At 39.0% G+C, this 20914-nt stretch overlaps 1 protein-coding gene across 4 annotated transcripts in view; it reads right to left on the reverse strand.

Annotated features, from left to right (window-relative positions):
* TET1 (tet methylcytosine dioxygenase 1) overlaps positions 1-20914 on the reverse strand; it is an 80091-nt gene that overhangs the window by 27662 nt on the left and 31515 nt on the right. For all 4 annotated transcript variants that reach the window (XM_075109361.1, XM_075109362.1, XM_075109360.1 and 1 more), the window contains 3 exons: positions 9152-11687; positions 7816-7906; positions 7096-7189 (listed from right to left, as the gene is read on the reverse strand). In XM_075109361.1, the coding sequence (XP_074965462.1) occupies positions 7096-7189; positions 7816-7906; positions 9152-11687 (2721 nt within the window). The remainder of the gene's footprint in view (positions 1-7095; positions 7190-7815; positions 7907-9151; positions 11688-20914) is intronic.

Here is a 20914-nt window from a genome sequence, read left to right on the forward strand (position 1 = left end):
CAGATGCTGAATTACCACATGGATGAGAAATTACTTTCAAATTTAGGATCACCATAATAGTTGTGTTAACTTTAACATGATATAAACCAGACACCACTAGCAAATAGTACAGAATTTTAATTGCGAGTTAAATATGTGGCTATAAATCACTGGATGAAAAAAAAATAATGGAACTAACAAAAAGGTCCTTTTTAGGTTTATTTCATCTCCATGTGGTTCCACTGCAATACTCCCTCCAGCCCATTCTGAATTTCTTCAGCAAAATGCCTCCTTTGCAGGGTATCAGTAGTTGATTTTAAAGTGAGAATATAGCTTAGCTGCTCACTGTAATTTCCTGAAATAGGCGACTCATTTAGAACAGTTTGGCTCTGAGTTTTCTAACCTGCAGATTTTTGCCTCTGCACAAGGTCCATGCGTGGAGCCCTCTCTACACACGATGAGATTCTCTGCTAAGCTACAATTCCATAATAACCTACACTAGCGCAAAGCAAGAGCACAGTGCTGTTAAAGGCTGCTGCTGTTCTAGCCCATGCTGCTGTGTGACAGGCAGCAGGAGGAATGTTCTTGTTTGCCACAGAAGTCAGTCTGCCCTTTTTCCTAATTCACCCCTTCACGCACATTAAACATTAAACTCTCTTCTTACCGTAAAATGTTATATTCTTTTAGTCTCAGCATGTCTAAGAGATATCAAAACAGCAATAAGTTCCACTTCCCTAAATTCTTTCTCAAGTACTAGCCGACCACATCAAAAGAGTTACAGCACTATGATGTTACTTAGCTCTTTTCACAGGAATATCACTGAAGCACAATATCCACAATTATCTGCAGACACTTTTTTCAAGTTGCTACTGGAAGCAGTATTGTACCATTTACAGATGAGCAAACTGAAGTATTTATTCGTTAAATGATTGTTCTAGAATTGTACAACCAATACTGCAGAAATAAGGACAAAACTCAAGCCTCAGCTGCCAGTGCCCTCCCACCCTCCTTACTCCCTCAAACTTCCCCTTCTGCTACACTGCAGGCAATGGCAAACCGCACTTTGCATGATACGGATGACTAAGAAGCTGCGCTCTGTTCAGATATCCCATTTGTTTTAATTACATTAGCAATAATAGCAACTTACATGCTTGCTCTTTTATAACACTCAAATTTGTTTACCTTAACATAGCTTTTTTCTTTCATGTTTACTATTAAAATATTTTAGTAGTTCTTCATAATAAACAATATTAAAACACTTATTGACTTCAGAAACAGTATAAAATTTTCTAGTAATTTTGAATCTCAAAGCATTGCAGCACTTAAAGAATGGCTTTACTCTGGATAACATTACAAACATTTTCATCCAAAATAAACTCCCCTAACTCTGTATTTAGCCCACATGCCTCCTCGCAAACTGGGAAAATAGTGCCTGCACAGCTACAGTACCTGCTACACAAACTAACTTAATGTATTACAACATTACAGCACAAAAGTGATGCTCTAATACAATGTTGCCTGAGAAGGCAAACAAAACCCCCACCAACCACAAATTTATTTCCTTCCAGAATTCTATAGAGAAGATCTTTTAATCATAAAGACAGTTTAATAAATGAAATAAAAGCTTGAAGTACAGTAAGCTGTTTAAAGCAGAATGGAGCTGCACATTCTACTTAAACCTGTGGCCAGCGGACAGTAAGTCCACGAGAATTTACTTTAAAGCCCTTTTCAAATATATTTCGAAAATTCCCCAGTCTATCATGTTCCAGACGGCACCACAGCTTCAGTACCCCGTAGCTAGCAGTGCCGCACCAGACCTCCTGCCCAGTGGGACACAGAAAATAAGCATCGGGAGAGTCCGCTTACAGGTGCCCAACTTCCTGACAACGCCTCTGACAGCTCCACTGATGAGTAATGGCCATCCACTGCAGGGCACAGTACCTTGCTGATCTGTCAGTTCATTTTCTTTAACAAATTCCACATCTCTTAACAATAACACACATAGAGGCCCTAGAAGCTGGAGTAACTTCTGTTTTCTAGCTTTTTCAGTTCCTAATTTCAATCACTCTCTCAACTCAAGCTAAACTAGCAAACCCAAAAAATCACCTTCTCTGCATCTGCAGAAGAATCTACTGTTACCAAGGCTCATTCAGCACTCAACAAATTGTAGTTTCTGGCATTTAGCTACAAATTCCTATCAGTTCAATGATCTATTAAAAAATCTGGTTTGTAACAGTGGGTTATCTAAGCATTACTTTAAAAATTTATTAATTTCAGTGGCTAATAATGACGGTCTGTACAGGACTGTCATTTCAATTTTAACTATATTTTAGAAGTATTTGTAATTTTTTAAATCCATTTTAAATCCACCCCTATTTTTAACTCTATTTATTGTACTGATACACAACCAACACTACAGAAAAGATAATAAAGTTAAAAATATAAAACCAAAGAAAGACAAATAGTACAGAAACAGAACTTTAAGAAACTACTTGGAAAAGGCACAAAAGCCCCATAATAGTGTATTTTCAAGCAAATCAGGGCCACTGTCAGGCTAACAGAATCCGAAGGGTCAGCAGTTCACCTAAGTGTTAAAAAAAGAGGCGCTCAAGAAGCAAAACCCTCTGCTGCTGTGTTCGCAGACAAGAAGTTTGGGAAGATTCCTACGTCAGAAACGTTCACAGGTGACAGCCAAGGATTTTTTTCTGAAGTTAAAGCCCTGACAAAAGTGGTTATAGGACAACAGCAACTAAAAACCAAAACGAAACAACCATCCCCCTCAAACAGCAGCATTTTGCCAAGTTCAGATGATATCCACCAAAGTAACTTAAGGGTAAAACAACTGAAGTATTAAATGTGATGTGCATTGTCTTGATTTATAATACATTAGTACCAGAGGGCCTGAAGATTACCGAGAGGATACCACTTTGTGAAAACACCCTAGGAGAAATGTTGATTCAGTGATCACATTAGCCTGGTATCTGTGTGGGGCAAAGCAGTGATTACACAGGAAAGTGTGATGCACAGGGAGAAGCCAAATAAACTTTTCTGAAGTGAAGCCACAGTTCAGTCATACTGCAGGCCTTCCTAGATTTCCAAAAGCCATTCAGTATAAACGCTTTTAAAAAAACCCTAATGTGCCTTGGGACAAATCAATAATTGGTGAAAAGACATGAAACAAAAGGCTGGTATGTCTCCAGTGGGAGCTCTGCAGAACTATGTTCAAACTTGTGCTCTTCAGCATGTTTGTTAAGGGTAAATAAGAGGAAGACAGCATTTGTTGATGACACTAACCAATTCATAGTAGCGAAGACAAGCACAATCTACAAACAAACGAAGGAGTTCACACTGCTGAGCAGATAGTAATACGGCAGATAAAATTCACTGTAGATGTGCGTATTTAATGCACATGGTGAAAACAATTCTATTTTTAGATAGAGATGGACTATGAGTTGGCCATTACCATGCAGGAATGAGGATCTGGCATAATGCTAGAAAGTTCTACGAAAATGCCAAATCATTGGTCTGCAATGGAGAAAAAGGAAAAACAACTGCTAGGAATTACTGGAAATAGAGCACAAGGCTGAAATCATTATGACAAGATTTTAAGTCCTAACATAAGAGAACAGGAAGGAAAAGGAGAAATGAAGATGACCACATTTATGAAAGGCAACCGAACACAAAGACACAGCCTCCAGCTCAGGGAACCATTGAGCTATGAATTACTGGAAACCAAGCGAGTCTTCTGGGAAGCAGCTGCCCTGCTCTTACACCTCTCTGCTAACGGTCACTGCTGGAGACAGGATATTGGCAAGAAAGCCCTGGCCCTGACCTGGCTGTTTTTATCGCTTCTTATCTCTTGTATTTATTCAGAGCTGGAGCCTTAAAAATTACATTGCAACTCTGAATAAAGACAACAGATAGCCATGATAGCTTAGTTGATTCAAGCCAATGTCCACTGAAACCAGGAGGAACCCATAGGAAATGGGTTTAACCCAGAGAACACTAGAACCTGAAGCTGACCTCCTCTGAGGTCAGTGACATGTACCTTTGACTTCAGTGCAGCAGGATGATGCCTACAGTCAATCATGCACAACTAACAAATTCATAAACCATTTCACGTGAATTGAGGCAATTGTAATTTCCATCAGACATACTGAGAACAAGGGAAAAAAAACCACCCCTCAACACATCTGCTATTAGCTAAAGCATTGATAAAACAATGGGACCTATATGAGTCAAGTCACTTACTGGCTGACTGTAGGGGATGCACAGTAAACATTAATCTTTTTTATTATATGAACAGGCTACTAAGAATGACAGGTCAGTAATTTCAGTACTTCAAAAGCTTTTTTCCCCCTTTAACATATTATGAAGAAGTACGATGAACTTGGACAATGCAAAAAAGCAAAAGAACTCCAAACAGAAAAGAAAGAGTACAGTTACACCAGCATACGTCACAGAACAGTAAGTTATTTTCTCATCACACAGTTATCACCTACACAAATATCCACAAATCTGAAATCTCTGGCAAAAGTCTATTAATTGTACTTTAATATAAAAATGAGCTGATACAATTTCTGACACCAAAAAAAAGAGAGGTCAGGCAGTCTGCTTGCCGCCATATGTACTGGAAACAACAGCAAGCTCATCTTCACTGCACAGTTTAGTTCATGTGGGTGCCAGCCGAATGCTTACTCATACAACTGTTGTAAGGTTTCAAACCCTAGGAAGTATTTGCTGATATTTACGTTCAGCTAATAGGAGCATTCTTGTCCACATCCAGAGGGACAAAGTATCAGCCTAAAATATAATACATCAAAAAAACCCATCTGTGTCTACTGTAATTTCTCCTCAAAAGACAACTGAAAGATAAAACATTCTGCAAGTTTACGGTAACCTGAAATCAGGAAGAAGACATCAGCTTCTTTTGGAGAAAGGGGTCTGTCTCAGTAGAAGTTTAACACACCAGGCACACGTTTGGAGCCACTTCAGCAAAAACAATTTCTGAGGGAATTGGTGTTATGAAATGCAGACACTAATGGAAGAATGTATGGAGTCAGGTATTTTAGAAAGCCTCCTCTAATCTTAAAATATTTCTAATGAACCAATAAGACAAAAACCTAGTGAAAATAATAGGGAAAATTAATTGGGAAAAATAGTTCAATATGATGAACAGAAAAATTTTTCTTATCATATTTGCTTCAGCAGAGCTCCACCATGGTGCTCTCAACCAGCTAGTCTCTCAGGAGCCCAAAGGGCAATAGCTTGTCCAGCTGCAAAGCAGAAGCAAGTCTGTCCCAACATACACTGTAAATGAGTAAGTGAAAGTCTCTGTGCAGCTGACAGGACCTTGTGACTGCAATTATCAGAGAGCACAGCAAACTTTTTCCATATGCTTTCAAACGAATTTCACAATTACATTTCTTTGGTCATAGCCAAAACCCAAATATGCTCCATTATAAGGATTAAAATTAGATTGCCAATGAGAAGTTAATGCAACACGTTAAAAATACCAACCCCAAAATGTGGATTTTATACAGGATGGAACAGTTCTACAGAGGAGATTTCAGTGATTTCCTTCCCTCTCGTAGTGAACAGTCACACAGTAACAGTCAGCAGACTTGGAAAAGCATTCATCCTCTGCAGGTCTGAACTCGCACACACAAAAAAAAAGTCACTGCTGCATAAAACAAGATTGGAACTTAAGTTAAATGAACATTAAAGCTTACTCTCATAAACACTTTACATATAAAAATATGAAAACCTAACTGGAGAGCAGGTCCCCATACCTTAAAACAGCCTTTCTGTATGCATCCAAGTGCTTTAACTGTCATATTATAAACACACGTTGGACACCTGCAGCCATGCAGATATACAATGAAATCTATCATTTCTGTTTTACGTAAAAGACAGTATGTTGATACTGGCAACGGAAAAATCAAGGTTAAGAGTTTTAAATGCCACCTTCTTTTCAACTGCTCACAACTACTTCTAAGGTAAGATTTTTAACTCCTGTCCTTTGTTAAAACCCAGTGTTTTATTTAGATGAAACACTGAAAACAATCATTCCATTCTTTTTGGGTCAGTTGTTTATGAAATTAGTTTTACCACCTTTTTTTCTTGGATGCTGATGTATTATTAAATATTATGTGAAGCAACATGCACATATGGGATTTCTTTCTGAAAAATAGTTTATGTATTGAGTATGAAAAACACATTGACTGTTGCAAACATAAGCAGTAAATGTTTAGCATGCGATACCATTCACATACAATACATAACCTTATTTTTGTCATGTAATTACAACAATTGTACAGTTATCTTCATTGTTTTTTCAATCAAATCTGAAATTCCTAAAGAAGGCAATAAAATTTTGTTCTTTAAACAACCAAGGTCTTTTATTATTTTCCAAAACTCAGTTTACAAGATTTCCAGTCTACTTTTTACCTCCCTTGGTGGTTTCAGCAAAGATTAAGGACAATCAATTCTTTCCAAGCTCTCTCCTGGAGCTTGTGTCTGTTACCTCATTTCCTGGCTCCTATAAAGCAATGTGAGACAAGACTTTGGTGAAAACTATCACCGAAACATTTACATTTCCAAATACTGAGTTCAGTTCCTCAAAAATAGTAATGAACTCTCCATGGCATATGAGACTGAATTTCCTCATCCACCACACTCTCTTTTCTTCAGGTGTTCCCACAACTCAGAACGGTTTTAGAAAATGGCACTGGATAGTTTTCCAGCTCTCCCAAGCAACCATCCCTTCTTTTCTCTTTCACACTTCCCAATACCATATTTCACTAGACAGTCCAACTTTTGGACACTGTCAGGGTCTTCTTCCCCTTGATTTGGTCATCTCTGCTAGCTCTGTTAAGCACCTCTCTCACACTCATTCAAAACACAGCATAACATATAGCACCACATCCTAAAAAAAAAATAAATAAAAACAATTGTTTTCCTTCGCTTCATCATTCAGGCAGACTTACAGATCAATTAAATGAAGAACCAGATCTTCGTTAAAAGATCAAATTATATTTAAGCTCAAGGACTACACATGATTTGATATTTAAAAGCCACACAAAATAATTTTACTGCTGTAATATAAAAACTTACCCACTTGGCAATTGGACACCCCTGAGAGCTTTTTCCTTCCTTTCCTGTATAAACTACTACCTCTATCCTTACAGCGCTTCCTTTTGCTCCATACCTGCATTAAAAAAAGTTCATGAGTAAAACTGCTATAGACCACTAAAACACAAAACATTTTCAATAAAACAAGAACAGCATATTTATTTCTACTTTACTGAGAACAGAAGAAAACCAAAAATTTTATCATGTCAAAACACTTTTAAATTTTAAATCCCATTTGCAAGAGTGATTTTTGACACCCCTCTACTGATAAAAAGCTTCTGCCACTAAGGAAACATTATTTGGGGAAAAAAATGCTATCTGCATGTAAATCCTGGTGCACTTCATCACTAACGTGACCTTTCTGTCCAGTTTGCTACAGCTTCTTTGCATGTAGGACAGTAGGAAACCTAATTCTCCCAGCTGTTGATCTGTCATTCCCATTGACTTCAATGGCACCTAAGAGCACACTGCACTTGAAATTCAACCCTAAAGATGCAAGAGCTCAGAAAAGACACGTGTGTTTGGAACTGAAATGCTAGTGCTCACCTCATGCACATCTGAACAGGAAAACATTTTACAGATGAGTACTGCAAAAAGTTTTGAAAAACTAAGATAAACATAGCACCTGATTTCTCATAACCCTCCTTTCCTGTTTAGACAGTCAAAAATACTGTGAGCATTAAATGCTCATATTTTTCTCACCTGTTCTCCATTATTTCTCTCACAGCAGCAACACTTGGTCCTGTCCCGAGGTGTGTGTAATATGGGCCTTCATCCTTCTCTATAATTTGCTCTGTAAGCAGATTGAGAAAACTAAGTTGGCACATAGAAAATTTACACCATTACAAGTAAGCTTAGAAATGGTTTACAGAAACATCTTCCAAATTAAATTACAATACATAAAATTTGTTCCTGAAATGTAATGAATAGAGTATGACAGATCTTTCTCCTCAGAGGCATCAAAATTGTTTTCTACTCCTTTCCTCCTATTAATCTGCAAGTACTTTTACTTTGTTATACAGGAATGCTAATTACAGTAATATTTTTCATTCTTTACAAATTTTCAGTACAGGAGCTGGCATGTATTGACCAAGTAAGCTTCCCAATATCCTTGTTGGTAGGAAAGCATCATTAATTTCTTTTAGACAAAGGAGAATTTGGGGGGGAGGGGATGGGACGGGACACTGATAGGCATATATTACAGAACAGAAAACACAATCCACGCTTCTTAACTAGCACTCTGTCGCTTCAGAACATTAAAGCAAAGATGAAACAATCCGCCTGTGTACGATTTGTTGTTAAGTCTGACTTGTTTTTCCATCTGTGCACTCAGTCTGAAAACATGGCACATCTTATACCAATCAAGCTATATTTGCAAAACCCTCAATACCGAGTTCAGTCCAACATCTCATCCTGCAATACAAATTATTATGTACGTGGCTTTCTCACCTGAACGCCACCTTACCTCTCCCTCTCGGCGAGGAGAGTCATCTAGTAGCCTTTGACATGGACTCTTCAAGGCCAACTGACATCAGCCATCAAGACTAACAGTGACAGTAACAAGATGGCCCACAACTCTGCCCTGCGCCTTATCTAACACCATTTAGGCAACAATGACAATACATATGAAGTTTTCACCGTGCCCACCTCAGGAAAAAACTAGTTCTAGACCATAAAAATCAGAATCTGATACACTGCAGATAAATGCACATAGAGCTAAGTCAGCAACAATAAAACAAACTCCTTTTCCTCCTTGGTTTAAATTTAAGAGGAGAATTTAAACCTGTCAGTTGCAATACCAAAACCACACAATTCTGCTGTGCTTTGCAGGCCCAACGAACGCCAGGCAAAAGTTACAGAAAGGGGAAAAAATAATTTCCTCCTATTTCCTAACAGCAAAACACTGATCCTTTTGCAACAGCTAAGTAAGTGTCAAGTACATTTCCTCACCAAATTCATTCATTCCTCACTTCCTCATTAAAGGAAGCAATATGAGCACACCTCCACCTGAAAGGTACAGGTCAGCAAAAAGACTTACCAACACAGTCACAAGTTGGCAGTTCAGATTGTCCTTTTTTTGTAGGTGTATCTATTAAATTTTTTGTAGGGGTATCAAGAAACTTCATAGGTGATTCAAGGAAACTGCTGAGCGTGTTTTTTGCTGGAGAACACCCTGAGTCGCCTGTGCTCTGTGGGTGGTCAGTACCCAAACTGGTTGATGTCAGAACGGTCACTTCGCCTGCACACTCCATATTCCTGAGAGCTTCAAAAGAAGCTGGTACCTGGGCCCCACCGCAGGGAACAGGCAGCACCTGTGACTTCAGATCTACTTGTTGTTCGACAGCACCCTGCTGAATATAGGTTTTGTCTCCACTACGCATTTCGTTAGCTCTCAGGTTAGGCTGATTAAAAGTTTGAGGCAAAGGATGCGTCTGACTGACATTCGCTGTTTGCTGTACCTGAGAATTACATTTTTCTGTAAACATCTGTAGGTTTTCACTTGGTCTGTTCAATAAGGATGCTGTTTTCAACTGTGAAACAGCCGGAGGGTTACGGGAGGACAGGTCGCTATATTGGTTACGTGCAACAACTTCATTTTTCAGTGGATCAATGCCTAGTGGGTCACTGGAGCATGTGGTTTTAATTTGCTCATTCACCACTTCACAGCCAAACAACCTGTCTTTTTTTTTCTCTTGTGGTACCTCAGGTAAACATCTATGGAATTTTATCTGCGTTTGCGGGAGAAACAATCTAGTTTTTTCTTGTGACGCTGAAGCATTTTGATTCAGCGCCCTCTGTACTTTGGTTCTTGGAGATTTTTTTTCAGATGAAGCTATTCTGGAGTCCTGTGGCATGGTTTGCCCAAGCTTGTGCAGTTTTGATGATATCCAAATGTCCTGTAACTCACTATGCTGGCATGACAACAGCTCTAGCTGGTTTTGATTATTTTGTTGATAGCGTGCTTCTTGAGGCTTCTTTTTGTGTCTTGGTTTCCATGGTACAGCATTTCCTTTTTTATTTGTTGGTTGTTTTTGCTTTAACAGTAAGGAACTATAATTATGCCTAAAAAATACAGATTCTTTCTTCTGCAACACATCTTGGTTATACTTTGGCTGTCTCTCGTGTGATATTAGATTAAGCAGTGATGCCTTTATGTCATTCTTCTTCCCTCGATTGGTCTGGTTTGATTCAATTAGTGCTGCAAGTTGGGTTAGTTGTGTAGCAACATCCTCTTCATCCTGGCTGTGAATTCCTCCTCCTTTAATCAAAGAAGTAGCTTCCAAGTTCAAATCATTACCGGCTGGCTTTTGCTCCAACTGGCCAAGAGTTTCCAAGTTGTTACTTGCTTGCTGGACATTACGTGAAGCGTTGCAATACCGTGCAAGGGTGACTGGGTCATGAGGGTAATTTTTCTTCGTAGTATAGCATGAAAATGATTTTGCATTAGATGTTAAGTCAGATAAAGTTTTGGTATCTCTTGAGGATAACTGTAATTTATACATCTCACCAGCCAGATTGGTAGGTTTATCACGCAATTCAGAAACTGAGCTTTGGCCATTGTATACCACTGCCTTATTAGGGAGCTGCTTCTGTGAGTGAGCGCAGTGAGCCAAGAGCTGCTGCTCATTCTGTAAGTGAGTGTCTTTGATTTCTTTTAATGCAGAAGATGTGAAGGAGGATGAGATATCTCTTTTGTAACTATCGAACAAGTTGGAAGTTGTTTCTTCTGTACGTTCAGTACTTTCAGTTTTAGCTGGTGAAGCTGTTTCTAAAGGGGCTTCGGATAACTGTGTTAAAGCTTCAATAGCTACAACCTGCTCTACAGTTAAATTTCTGTTTTTAATCAGGGACAAGAAAGTCGGCTGGAGTGAAGAATCCTCATGCTGTGTCTCTGCGTTAGATACTTTAAAGCCATCCTTTCCTATATGCACTTCCCCTTCAGGTAGCGGAGGACAACACAAACTTTCTTGCAGATCTGAAATGGAAACCCTCTGCAAAACTGACTTATCAGAATCCTCAAAGATGCTGCAAGTGCAGTTTTCCTCTTTCATTAAAACATTTCCTTGTGTTTCCGGGTGAACGCAGCCAACGCCAGTCGTCAGTGTGTTTACTATGTTATTCAGATTGGTACCCTTCATCCATTGCATATGGGAGTTGCTTGTCAAATGTGTCCGTTCCTCTACGGGTGCTTTTTTCAGCGAAGCAACTGCTTCCGGTGGTGAATAATGTAGGCTTTTTATGCCATTTTTGATGGTCTGTGCAAATGATTTTTTTGGCTCAGCTAACTGACTGGGAGAGACCGCTCTTTCACCGTCTTCAGCATTTTTCAAGTGTTCGTTGCCTGTCACAGTTCCATGGATATCTCCGTTGACATGGACACCAAAAGATGGCTTCTCGTTATGTGCCCACTTCTCTGCTTCTAAGCCTGTCATTCTTTCTTTCTCCTTAGACTGCACATTTTCAATGGGTACTGTTTGGTTTGTTTTCACCCTGTATTTTTCACCATGACCACATATACTGCATTCCATGAGTTCTGGTCTGCGGCCATTTACTGGTTTGTTTTCTAAATTTGCCTATAAAATAATAATAAAAAATTGTTGTAACAGCTTTTCAAAAACATTAAAAATAAGAAGCGTAAGGTTTAAAGCAATTAAGCCCTACTTTGACAGATAGGAGGAATATCCTAATTAAGCACAGGCACAGACATTGAAAAAAAGCCCACAGGCAACCATAAAATACCCTGAAGCCTAAAGACCCTATCCATATTTATAGCTATATTTCCCCACTGTTGGGGGGCAGAGGAAGAAAGTGTATGCATGTAGTGGTGGTGGGAGACTAAAGAAATCAGTGAACATATAAAAGATGTTAGCACTTAGAATCAGATCTAAGGATTCAATTTTTAATGAATTTGCATAAGCAGATGAAAGTCTCTCGAGTTCAAAGCAGGACTGAAGTCTGAAGGCTTGTACCACAGAAAATTTAGTAGTAATTTGGCATAATTATACCAATTTGGCTAGCCCAATAAACTGATACAGCACTTGGCTGGACACTCTAGCAAGAATGGCTGGTTTTCAGACTTAGTTTCAAGTCCTTAATAAAATGACAAAACCTAAGCTGAACTGGACAGTAAGCCAACTAACATCAGCTCACCTGAAAGTTACCCTCTAAACACCGTGTTTAGCTTCTGTATTTAGATGGTAACTTTCAGATTTTGGAACAGTCTCTCACGTAAGTTATTCTTAATAGTATTTTACTAAACTCTAAATCTTAATATTTGGTTAAATATATTCTTCATCTTCCCTGATATCATACAATGCATGTGGTTGAAGCAATGTCAAAATCAAGATAAAATACTGTGTCCTGGAACGAATATGTATATGGGCCTTAAGGTAGTATTATGGATATGAAGTGAGGAGTTATGCAATTTAAGTTTAAAAAAAGACAGGAACTCAGGCAGAAAGACCAATAAAGGCAGAAATCAATTTTTTATTATATTAATCAAATTTTGTATCTATTTATATTACATTTTCTTTTAAAAAATAATTTTAAGTCACACTAGACAGTGCTGGTACTTAATCTTACTGTAACATCTAAGAGTTATTTAAATAATCCATAGCCTTAAGCCCTACTCAACAAGAAAACCAGTACTGCTTTTCAAATCAGATATAAGCGATACAACTGGTTAATTAACCATCCACTGGAATAGTACATCTTAGCAGTTCCCAGAAAATAGCACCCAGTTTAATATAAAACATTCAGTTAAATCAGACATGGTTTTGTAGTCATACCAACTAAAGTGCACAGAATTCTCTGAGAAAATAACTCAGAAGAACAAATGCAAAATAGATTTATGGTTAATCATAGCCATCAAGACGAAACTGCTGGAAACCCCCAGGCAAAACAAGGCATATGGACCCAGCTCCAGCTGGAGCCCAGTGCTCACCTCACAACGGATCCCCGATTGATAAAAAACAAAACTGGGAATCAATAGCATGCCCTAGGTATTATGAGAGGCATCATAAATTATCACAGAAATGCTATGTAAAAACACGTCCAGCACCTATGCAGCTAAGTCAAACCCATGGAAATTCCATTAAGAAAGATACCTTATTTAATGCTTTTGCATTACACACAGATGCTGACTAATGGTCTGTGAGCCTGAACTCCTCTGGATCCTGGTGATTTTCAATCAAATGATCCACAGACCCAGGGGATCACCGCGCAATTTCTAAGGGATCCACAAAAGCGATTAAGCAGCTCTATTGTTAGCAGAGGTAAACTCATTACACAGGCCTCTGTAACCATACCAGAAAATAATTTAAGGATCCACCGTGGAAAACAAAACACCCACAATTCTACCTAAATGCAATTCAGCTTTTGCACACTTTCACTTAACTTCAGAGAAAACTAGGATATGAAATTGCTTGTTTTTTCTTCAGCAAAAGTATATCTAACATCTCTGCCAGTCCAGGAGTTGTCCCAGCCACAAGAAAATGTTATTAAATTATTTAATTAGACAATTAGGAGGCTGAGGAGATAGAAGCAAATAGATTAAACTACTTCCCCAGCATTTGTACGTTTTCTACATAACACATTTTCGTATTCCCTTCATTTTTAGAGGGTGTCACTCACCACATTAAAAAAAAAAATCTAAGTCTGGTTAATTGAGAGCAATGAGGTGGGGGGAAGGAGGATGGCCATGATCAACAGAGGTGAGAAGATCTGACACAGAGCCCACTGACAGCACCCAAAGTGCAAAAATGTCATCACACGTCTCTCAACTATATTGTTCCTCAATAAAATACTTTCATCTGGCCAAAAAGCACTGCTACACTCAAAAAATGCTCAGGATACGCCCTATTCTGCTAGTAGTGCACAGGTGCAGTACTGTGTCCCCATAAGACCCCAGTGATCCCAGCAGTAAAGTGGGATTACTTTTAAAATAAAATTATTCCTCATACATCATAATTTCCACTAACATTACTGGAAACTGCCTACATGCAATGAGGAAGAAAAAAGAACCAGATGAATCATATCATTGGTATGATTTGGTTCATATTTTATTTTTCCACACAAATAACATTATCATAAAATCGGATTTTTAAATCAAACTCTCTTCCTTTCGAGCCCTATGTTGTTTTTCCTCTTCTGTTACTGAACTGCAATGAATCCTAAAAAATACCTTTCCCTCTTCTCTCTTACTGGACTTTGCAGTGGCCTTTTCTGTTTAACATGTGAAATTATTGTTTCCCAACATAAAAAGAAATGGAGGCATACTAGGCAGGGGTAGAGCTCATTTGATCCTTCTCCTCAGTGTAAGTCTGGCAGACCAAAAGTAATAGCTCAGAAAAAACCTTTTGCAGCTGAATAACCTAGGAGCAATCTACCTTCAAGTCCTGAATCAGGACTCCAAAAAAAGTATAGTGAAAACTGCAGACAAGGATACCACAACTACAAGCAACAGTCTTAAAACTCATGGAAGTTAAGCACCAAAGCCTGATCTGATTGATTTCTAAATCTTTTACAGAAGTGTAATGAAAAGCTGAAGAATAAACTGGATCAATAAAAGTAATTTCCTCTCTTCCTTATTAAGGAGAGCACTACACTATCTGGAGACATAAAACACTAACAAATCACGCTCAAGCTTAGACTCCGCAGTAGTCACTGCTATAGGACAGGAACCATAGAGTACAGTCTGCTGTAGCCATTGCTGTATTACTTAAACTTCAACCAGACATTACCTCTTGTATACATGTACCCATATATACACAAACACACAAGTCACTCTGTGAGCTAATGCTTCCAGAACACATGAAATGCCAGTTACAGCAAATCATTTAACCATTCTGAAAAGGGTCAGGCTTTAATGCTAAACTTATATTTTAACACAAGATGTCTCTGAGGTAATGCAGAGTTCACCAATTCACAATCAAAATCCAGTGCTAAAGCTACCCTAGATATATTTCCATATCTTCGGTACAACAGAGAGCAGGCCGTACATTTATTCCTCGTTTCAAACCTCTGTAGGTGGTAACACTACATATATTGTGCTAAAGGACACAACCAGAAACAATTACCCCCCATAAGCCAGAAATAACAGATGATGCCCAGATTAACCATGGATAAAATGGCTCCACGAGCGAGTCGTGACAAGTTATACCATAACCAATGCCAAGTCCACCTAACTAGCCTGCCCTATAGGATTCTGCCCAGGTCCCCACGAGAATACAGTACCCAACAGATCAAAAGATACTTGAACCTCCTGGTTTGTGCCGATAACCAACATGACCCAAAAGGCGCTTCTCCCAAGGTCACAACATTCATCAGCATAAAAGGATGAGTGGGTGACGAGCGCTTGCACTTTGCATCTCTTCCACTGCAGTGCAATGGGTACACATTTGAATCCTGCTGCAGTGTCTGCAGCCACGTAGCCAGCCCCACATGCCTTTCCAGGTTGGCAGAGAGCTGGCAGCTCCTTGAAGCTCAAATACCACAACAGAAGTTTTCTTTCAGGAAAAACTGTTGGGAAAAAGAACCCAAAGATCCTTCATCTAACATCCAAACAGGGTGTTTTATTCATGTTCCAACTGTCAGATGTCACTGCTTCACCAAGAGATAAGAAAGCACCAGCAGCAATTTACTCCTGTGAAATTCATTCCTACTCCCTAGCGTCTGCTCCCCAGGATATGCAGGAGTTCAGGGGAATCCAGGACTTGCACCGTACAGGACCAACATACAGTGATAAGATATGAACAGGACAGAGGATAGGGAGACAAAGAGCACAGGCATGGAGAAACAGTTGCTTATGCTAAGTGCTATGCAGAAAGCTGCCCACTGGTTAGAACAGAGATGAATGAAAGGCAGGATGTTGAGGAAAGTATGGACAGCCAAGTTTTTTCGCATTCCAAAATAAATGCAGATACAGTAATACATTTAAGGATAAAATTCTGTTTACAACCACACTACTTCATGTTTGACTACCGTAACACAGACAACAGCAACGTGCTGTAAGTTGCTGCCCAAGGCTGCAGCCTGAGCAGGCTACCAGCAGCGAGAGAACGGCTGAGTAGGGGCAAAGCTGCAAGCTGGGGCATATTCCCATGAACCTCACCAGGGGCATACAGCTGTTACCACCACACTTGCCTAACAGCCAGGTTAGGCTCCTACAGTGCAGGTTAGGCTGCACTTCTACAGCAGCTCAGGAAAGGCACATTTTCTATGGGTCTTTGTGCAGAGAAGCAGATTGGGGCCCTTTATTAATGTAAGAGCCCACAGATACAAGACGTTTCATTCCTCAAGAGAACAACGTTCACAGATGGCACTGAGGGGCAGGACAGGTAATAATACTGTATTTTTAGAAGCTATTGCAAAAGCAAATAGCCTCTACTCTTGGCAAAGTTATGTAGCCAAGTTTTAGCAGAGAGGCTGGTTTACGAAGAAACTCAGGGAGAAAAAGGTTCTGCATATCTGGAGAAAGCGACCCAACCTCAGACAGGTGGCAGAGATTGCTCAGGATGCCCAGGGTTTCCCAGCAGGATCCCCCTCACTCCCAATTCCCCTCTCCCTGAGTATCAAATACACCCAAAGCCACCAACTGGAGTATCACAACAGGTACCATTTCACACTGGATCTTACAACAGCAGGAAGGTCTGCTTTAGTTGATGGTGTTTTGGGTTTTTTTTCATATCCGTAGCCACAATAGCAATGAACATTCTCCAAGCTACAGCTTAGCTCTCTCCTCAGTTTCACCTCCCTTTTATCTACATTTATATCCTCTTTACTATGTTCTTAAAACACCAGGCAGCCTTCCCACCAGGCAAGTTCCTTATCTTGTCTTTCCATGAGGAATTACTCCATTATGGCCTTAAAGCCTTTACATCTTTGTTCTCTTCATTTTCTCTCCTACACCACTACCACAGTCCTCCTGCCCACGTTGCACAACAACTTCAGGTGAGACCACTTACAAAGAACAGCTACAGTATCAGACCCTAAAGAATGCAGCTCCTAACAAAATCAAAAACTACAGGAAACTAATTCTGGCTCTAAAGGCTTCAGATGGTGACCCCCAGAAGTGTATTTATTGGACTACTCATTGGAAATAGGTTCTCTCAGACACAAACTCAGATTATTGTTTCCATCAACCTTTAGGACTAGGCTGTGAAAGCTACAAACACGAGCAAGAAAAAAAATGCAGAGTGAAAGACACCCCGCTCTCCTACCCAGGCACACAAGAAGTAGATGTGTTAAGAAAGAAAAAAAATTACAATATTTTTTCTGCCACAGAAGGAAACAAACAAGCATCTTGCTTGGTGGTTTTTGTTTGGCTTGGTTTTTGGGTTTGGTTTGGTTTGTTTTTTACTGGTGTTTTGAATTAATCATTGTCTGCAACATTGAAACTGAGCACTCAAAGAGACAATGGCTGCTCTGGAAAATATAGCACTCAATTAAGCCACAAAAGACAAATGATACAATCAGCAGCAATATGTATTTCCCTATTACAACCTTCCCTTAATGTGCTCTAACTCAAACGCAGAGATGAAAGAAATTCAGTCTTTGAATTTATCCACCCTAGCTAATGTCTCTTGTGGTCTACTCATTTATGAAACCATCACCATAGCATTAACAGAGTACTGCCTGGCCCTCAACTGAAATAGAGGACCATCACGGCGTTTGTGACAGGGTCTTCAGGGAACAGATCACAGCTATATATAACATTTTTAGCAATGACCTGAAAAAACAGTGAAATTAGTACTGATAGAAAAATAGCAAGTAACGAAAAGGTCAGACGTGATGCTTCCTAAATTAACTGGCAAGCCAGCTGCAGACACACATTTCAATACAGCTAAAGGTGAAGTTGTGCATCTAGCAATAAAGACATGGGACTATGTTTACAAAATGCAGGTTTCTATCATAGAAAGCAATGACCTTAAGCAGAACATTAACGTGGTCAATAATCAACTGCACAGTAACTATAGAAACACTTATTACAACTTAATGGCCAAAAGGGTTAGCGAGATTCTTGGGTGCATAAATAACAACATAATTAGGAAAAGACCACTTACTTTCTATCCTGAACTTGGTACTTTTGCACCTGCTAGTGGAATAAAGCATCCAGTTTTGGCGTACCCAATTCAAGCGAGACATTGATATGCTGGAGAGGGCTTGGAGGACCATGAGAGTGACAAAGGGTTGAAACATCTTGAAGTGAAAGGCTTAAGTTCACTCTCTGCAATTTACCAAAGAAAACTGAAAAGCCACAAACTGCGGCTAAGTCTATGTGGAAAAGAAAGCTGATAACAGAAGGCTCCTTGTTCTAGCAGACAAAAGTATGACAAGACTCAATGACTTTAAGTTAAGGCCAGAGAGGTCTGGACTGGAACTATGGTGCAGTGGGACAGAGAAAGAGTAAAGAACCTTTTAAGCATCTTGTTGGGTGTTTTGATGCACTTTTCATCCATTGGAATTTTCCAGTTCAAGTTCTGTGAGGTATTTTTTAAAACATGATGCTTAATCCAAATGAACTGATACAGTCTTACAACCTCTCAGGACAAGGACAAGTGATCACAATGATCTTGCCCAGCATTCTGTATGCCAAAACAAATGGATACAAGTTAGTAATTTTCTTTCTGTTTCAGTTCAGTGAAGATCTGAACTTCTAAGGTAAGGTAATTTTTCGGCTCCTATAATCTAACCAGGAAGATATTCAGCTCCTTAATTTAGGAACCAGTTTAAGTGCCTAACCATCTACTGTACAACCAATTATATTATTTACAAGTTGCTACATGCTGGTAGCTGCTTTCAGACCAGATCTGTTAAGGACACAAAACACTAAGTTAATAATGCTTATCAGCCCTCACACACACATATCTTTCCCCCCCAAAAAAATATCAGCACAAGTCCCAGATACACATCGCAACAAGTCACATACAAGTCTTCTCCAAGTTCGAACACCTGTATGGTAGGTGTAGTCTAGCCTGGTTTTAAAGCTGATGGGGTCCAGGCTAAAAGGAATAACTAATACTCTTTAGCAATAGAAAAGTTGGTGACAGGTATGTTGGAGGAACAGCTAAAGGTAATTCAGATAGAAGAAAAAAATAGTTGTGCTGATCACTTAAACCACTAAGCTACATGGTTGCAGCACTATTCAGGATTTTGCATCTATGTTTTGCTAATTCTCATGAGGCAAAAACACTTTAAAAAAGGCAAATTATATTTGTCTTCTGCCTCCATCAGAGCTAGCACACCTACGGTTTTAAATAAAGCTCAAAATGGAATTTATACCATAAATCACTTCCACTTCTCTTTACAGGAGTACAGACTTTCACTCAGGTACTGCAGTAACAGCAACGTTGTTCTGGAGCAGCCCTGCAACAGTCATGTTTGCACGGCAGAATTCAGACAGTAATCATTACCACAAAAGTAAATACTTTATCATTTTGAAATATACAGAAATTTTTCCTCTTATTCACAAGTCCAGCAAAACCTTAATTTATGAACATTAAATACAGAGCTGAATTTTACTACAGAGCATCAATTAAATTATAATACAATATAGATAACACCAACAAAACAGAGGAATTCAGTCAACTGTCAAGACACAAACCACTTAATTTTAAGTCAGCTTTGAAAAAATCGTAATATTCCAGAAGGCTTAATATTAAAGCTGTTAGGCCAATAAGGACACCCAAATATATTCTATATACTAATTTTACATGAGTTAATGAAAAGGGATTATTGTTAGTTCCTTGTATGTCATTCCTGTTTTCTTGATATTCGTTAAGTTTCAGGTATTTTACATTTAAAAAGAAAATACCTTTGTAAGAATGCACGGATTCTTCTTACTCCCAAATGAAAACCTATAATTACAGATTTATTTTAATAACAAGTCTTTTCATCTCTACATAGACAAGGCTCCTACTAGTGTCAGTGGGAAAGTTTGCTGCAGTAGAATCTGCTAAATTAACTTTCTCATACTCAGTAACACTAAATATAAAAAAATCTTAGTATAAAATTGCAGAAAAAAAACCACAGAAGTGAAAATCCGGTGCCACTCATGTAAGTTTCACGGTTCTCATTGGTTTTCTCCCACATCAGTTACTAAAAGCAATAAATAAACTTGGTTCACAATATGGTATCAGATTCTAAACAAGTAATGCCCATTTTCCAAGCATTTTCCAGATATTACTATCTATAAACGTATGGACAAACAGCAAACACTGACAACAGATTTCTGCAGTTTGTAAGGCCATCTCAATTATTTCAATGTCTACATTACAGACGGCAAGTTCAATTATTCAATAAAGCTCACAATTCAGTAGTAAATACAAACAACATCAGCAAAACTACACCCCTGGAATAGGAAACCAGTGCTTATTTCGTGAAGCTGTAACTTCATTAAGAACACGTAAACAACCTACACATCTGACCTTCATCTACACATGTAGATTTTCTTTCCTCCCCACAAACTGTGTTACTTTTACCAATTATTTTATGACATTTTCATTCAAACACATTTTCTACCCTTCGAAGAAGCTCCACCTCTAAATCCACTGAAGTGGAAGACCCAGCACTGCACTAAAACGCACAGTGACAGCCAAGATTTACAAATAAATAGTGGAAAACCCTCCAAAACCGCTGTAATCACTAGGTTCAGCCTGGCCTTATTCAACACTTCCCAGCCTCCTTGTGCCTCCGCCTCCACCATTCCCTGAGGAGTGGCGCCATCCTCACAACTGCTCTGCCACAGCAACAAACAAGTTAAAATGTAAGACCCTACTCCTCCCTGTCCTCTTCTCCAAGG

The sequence above is a fragment of the Phalacrocorax aristotelis genome, chromosome 14 (assembly GCF_949628215.1).
Source record: "Phalacrocorax aristotelis chromosome 14, bGulAri2.1, whole genome shotgun sequence".
NCBI classification, from domain to species: Eukaryota; Metazoa; Chordata; class Aves; order Suliformes; family Phalacrocoracidae; genus Phalacrocorax; species Phalacrocorax aristotelis.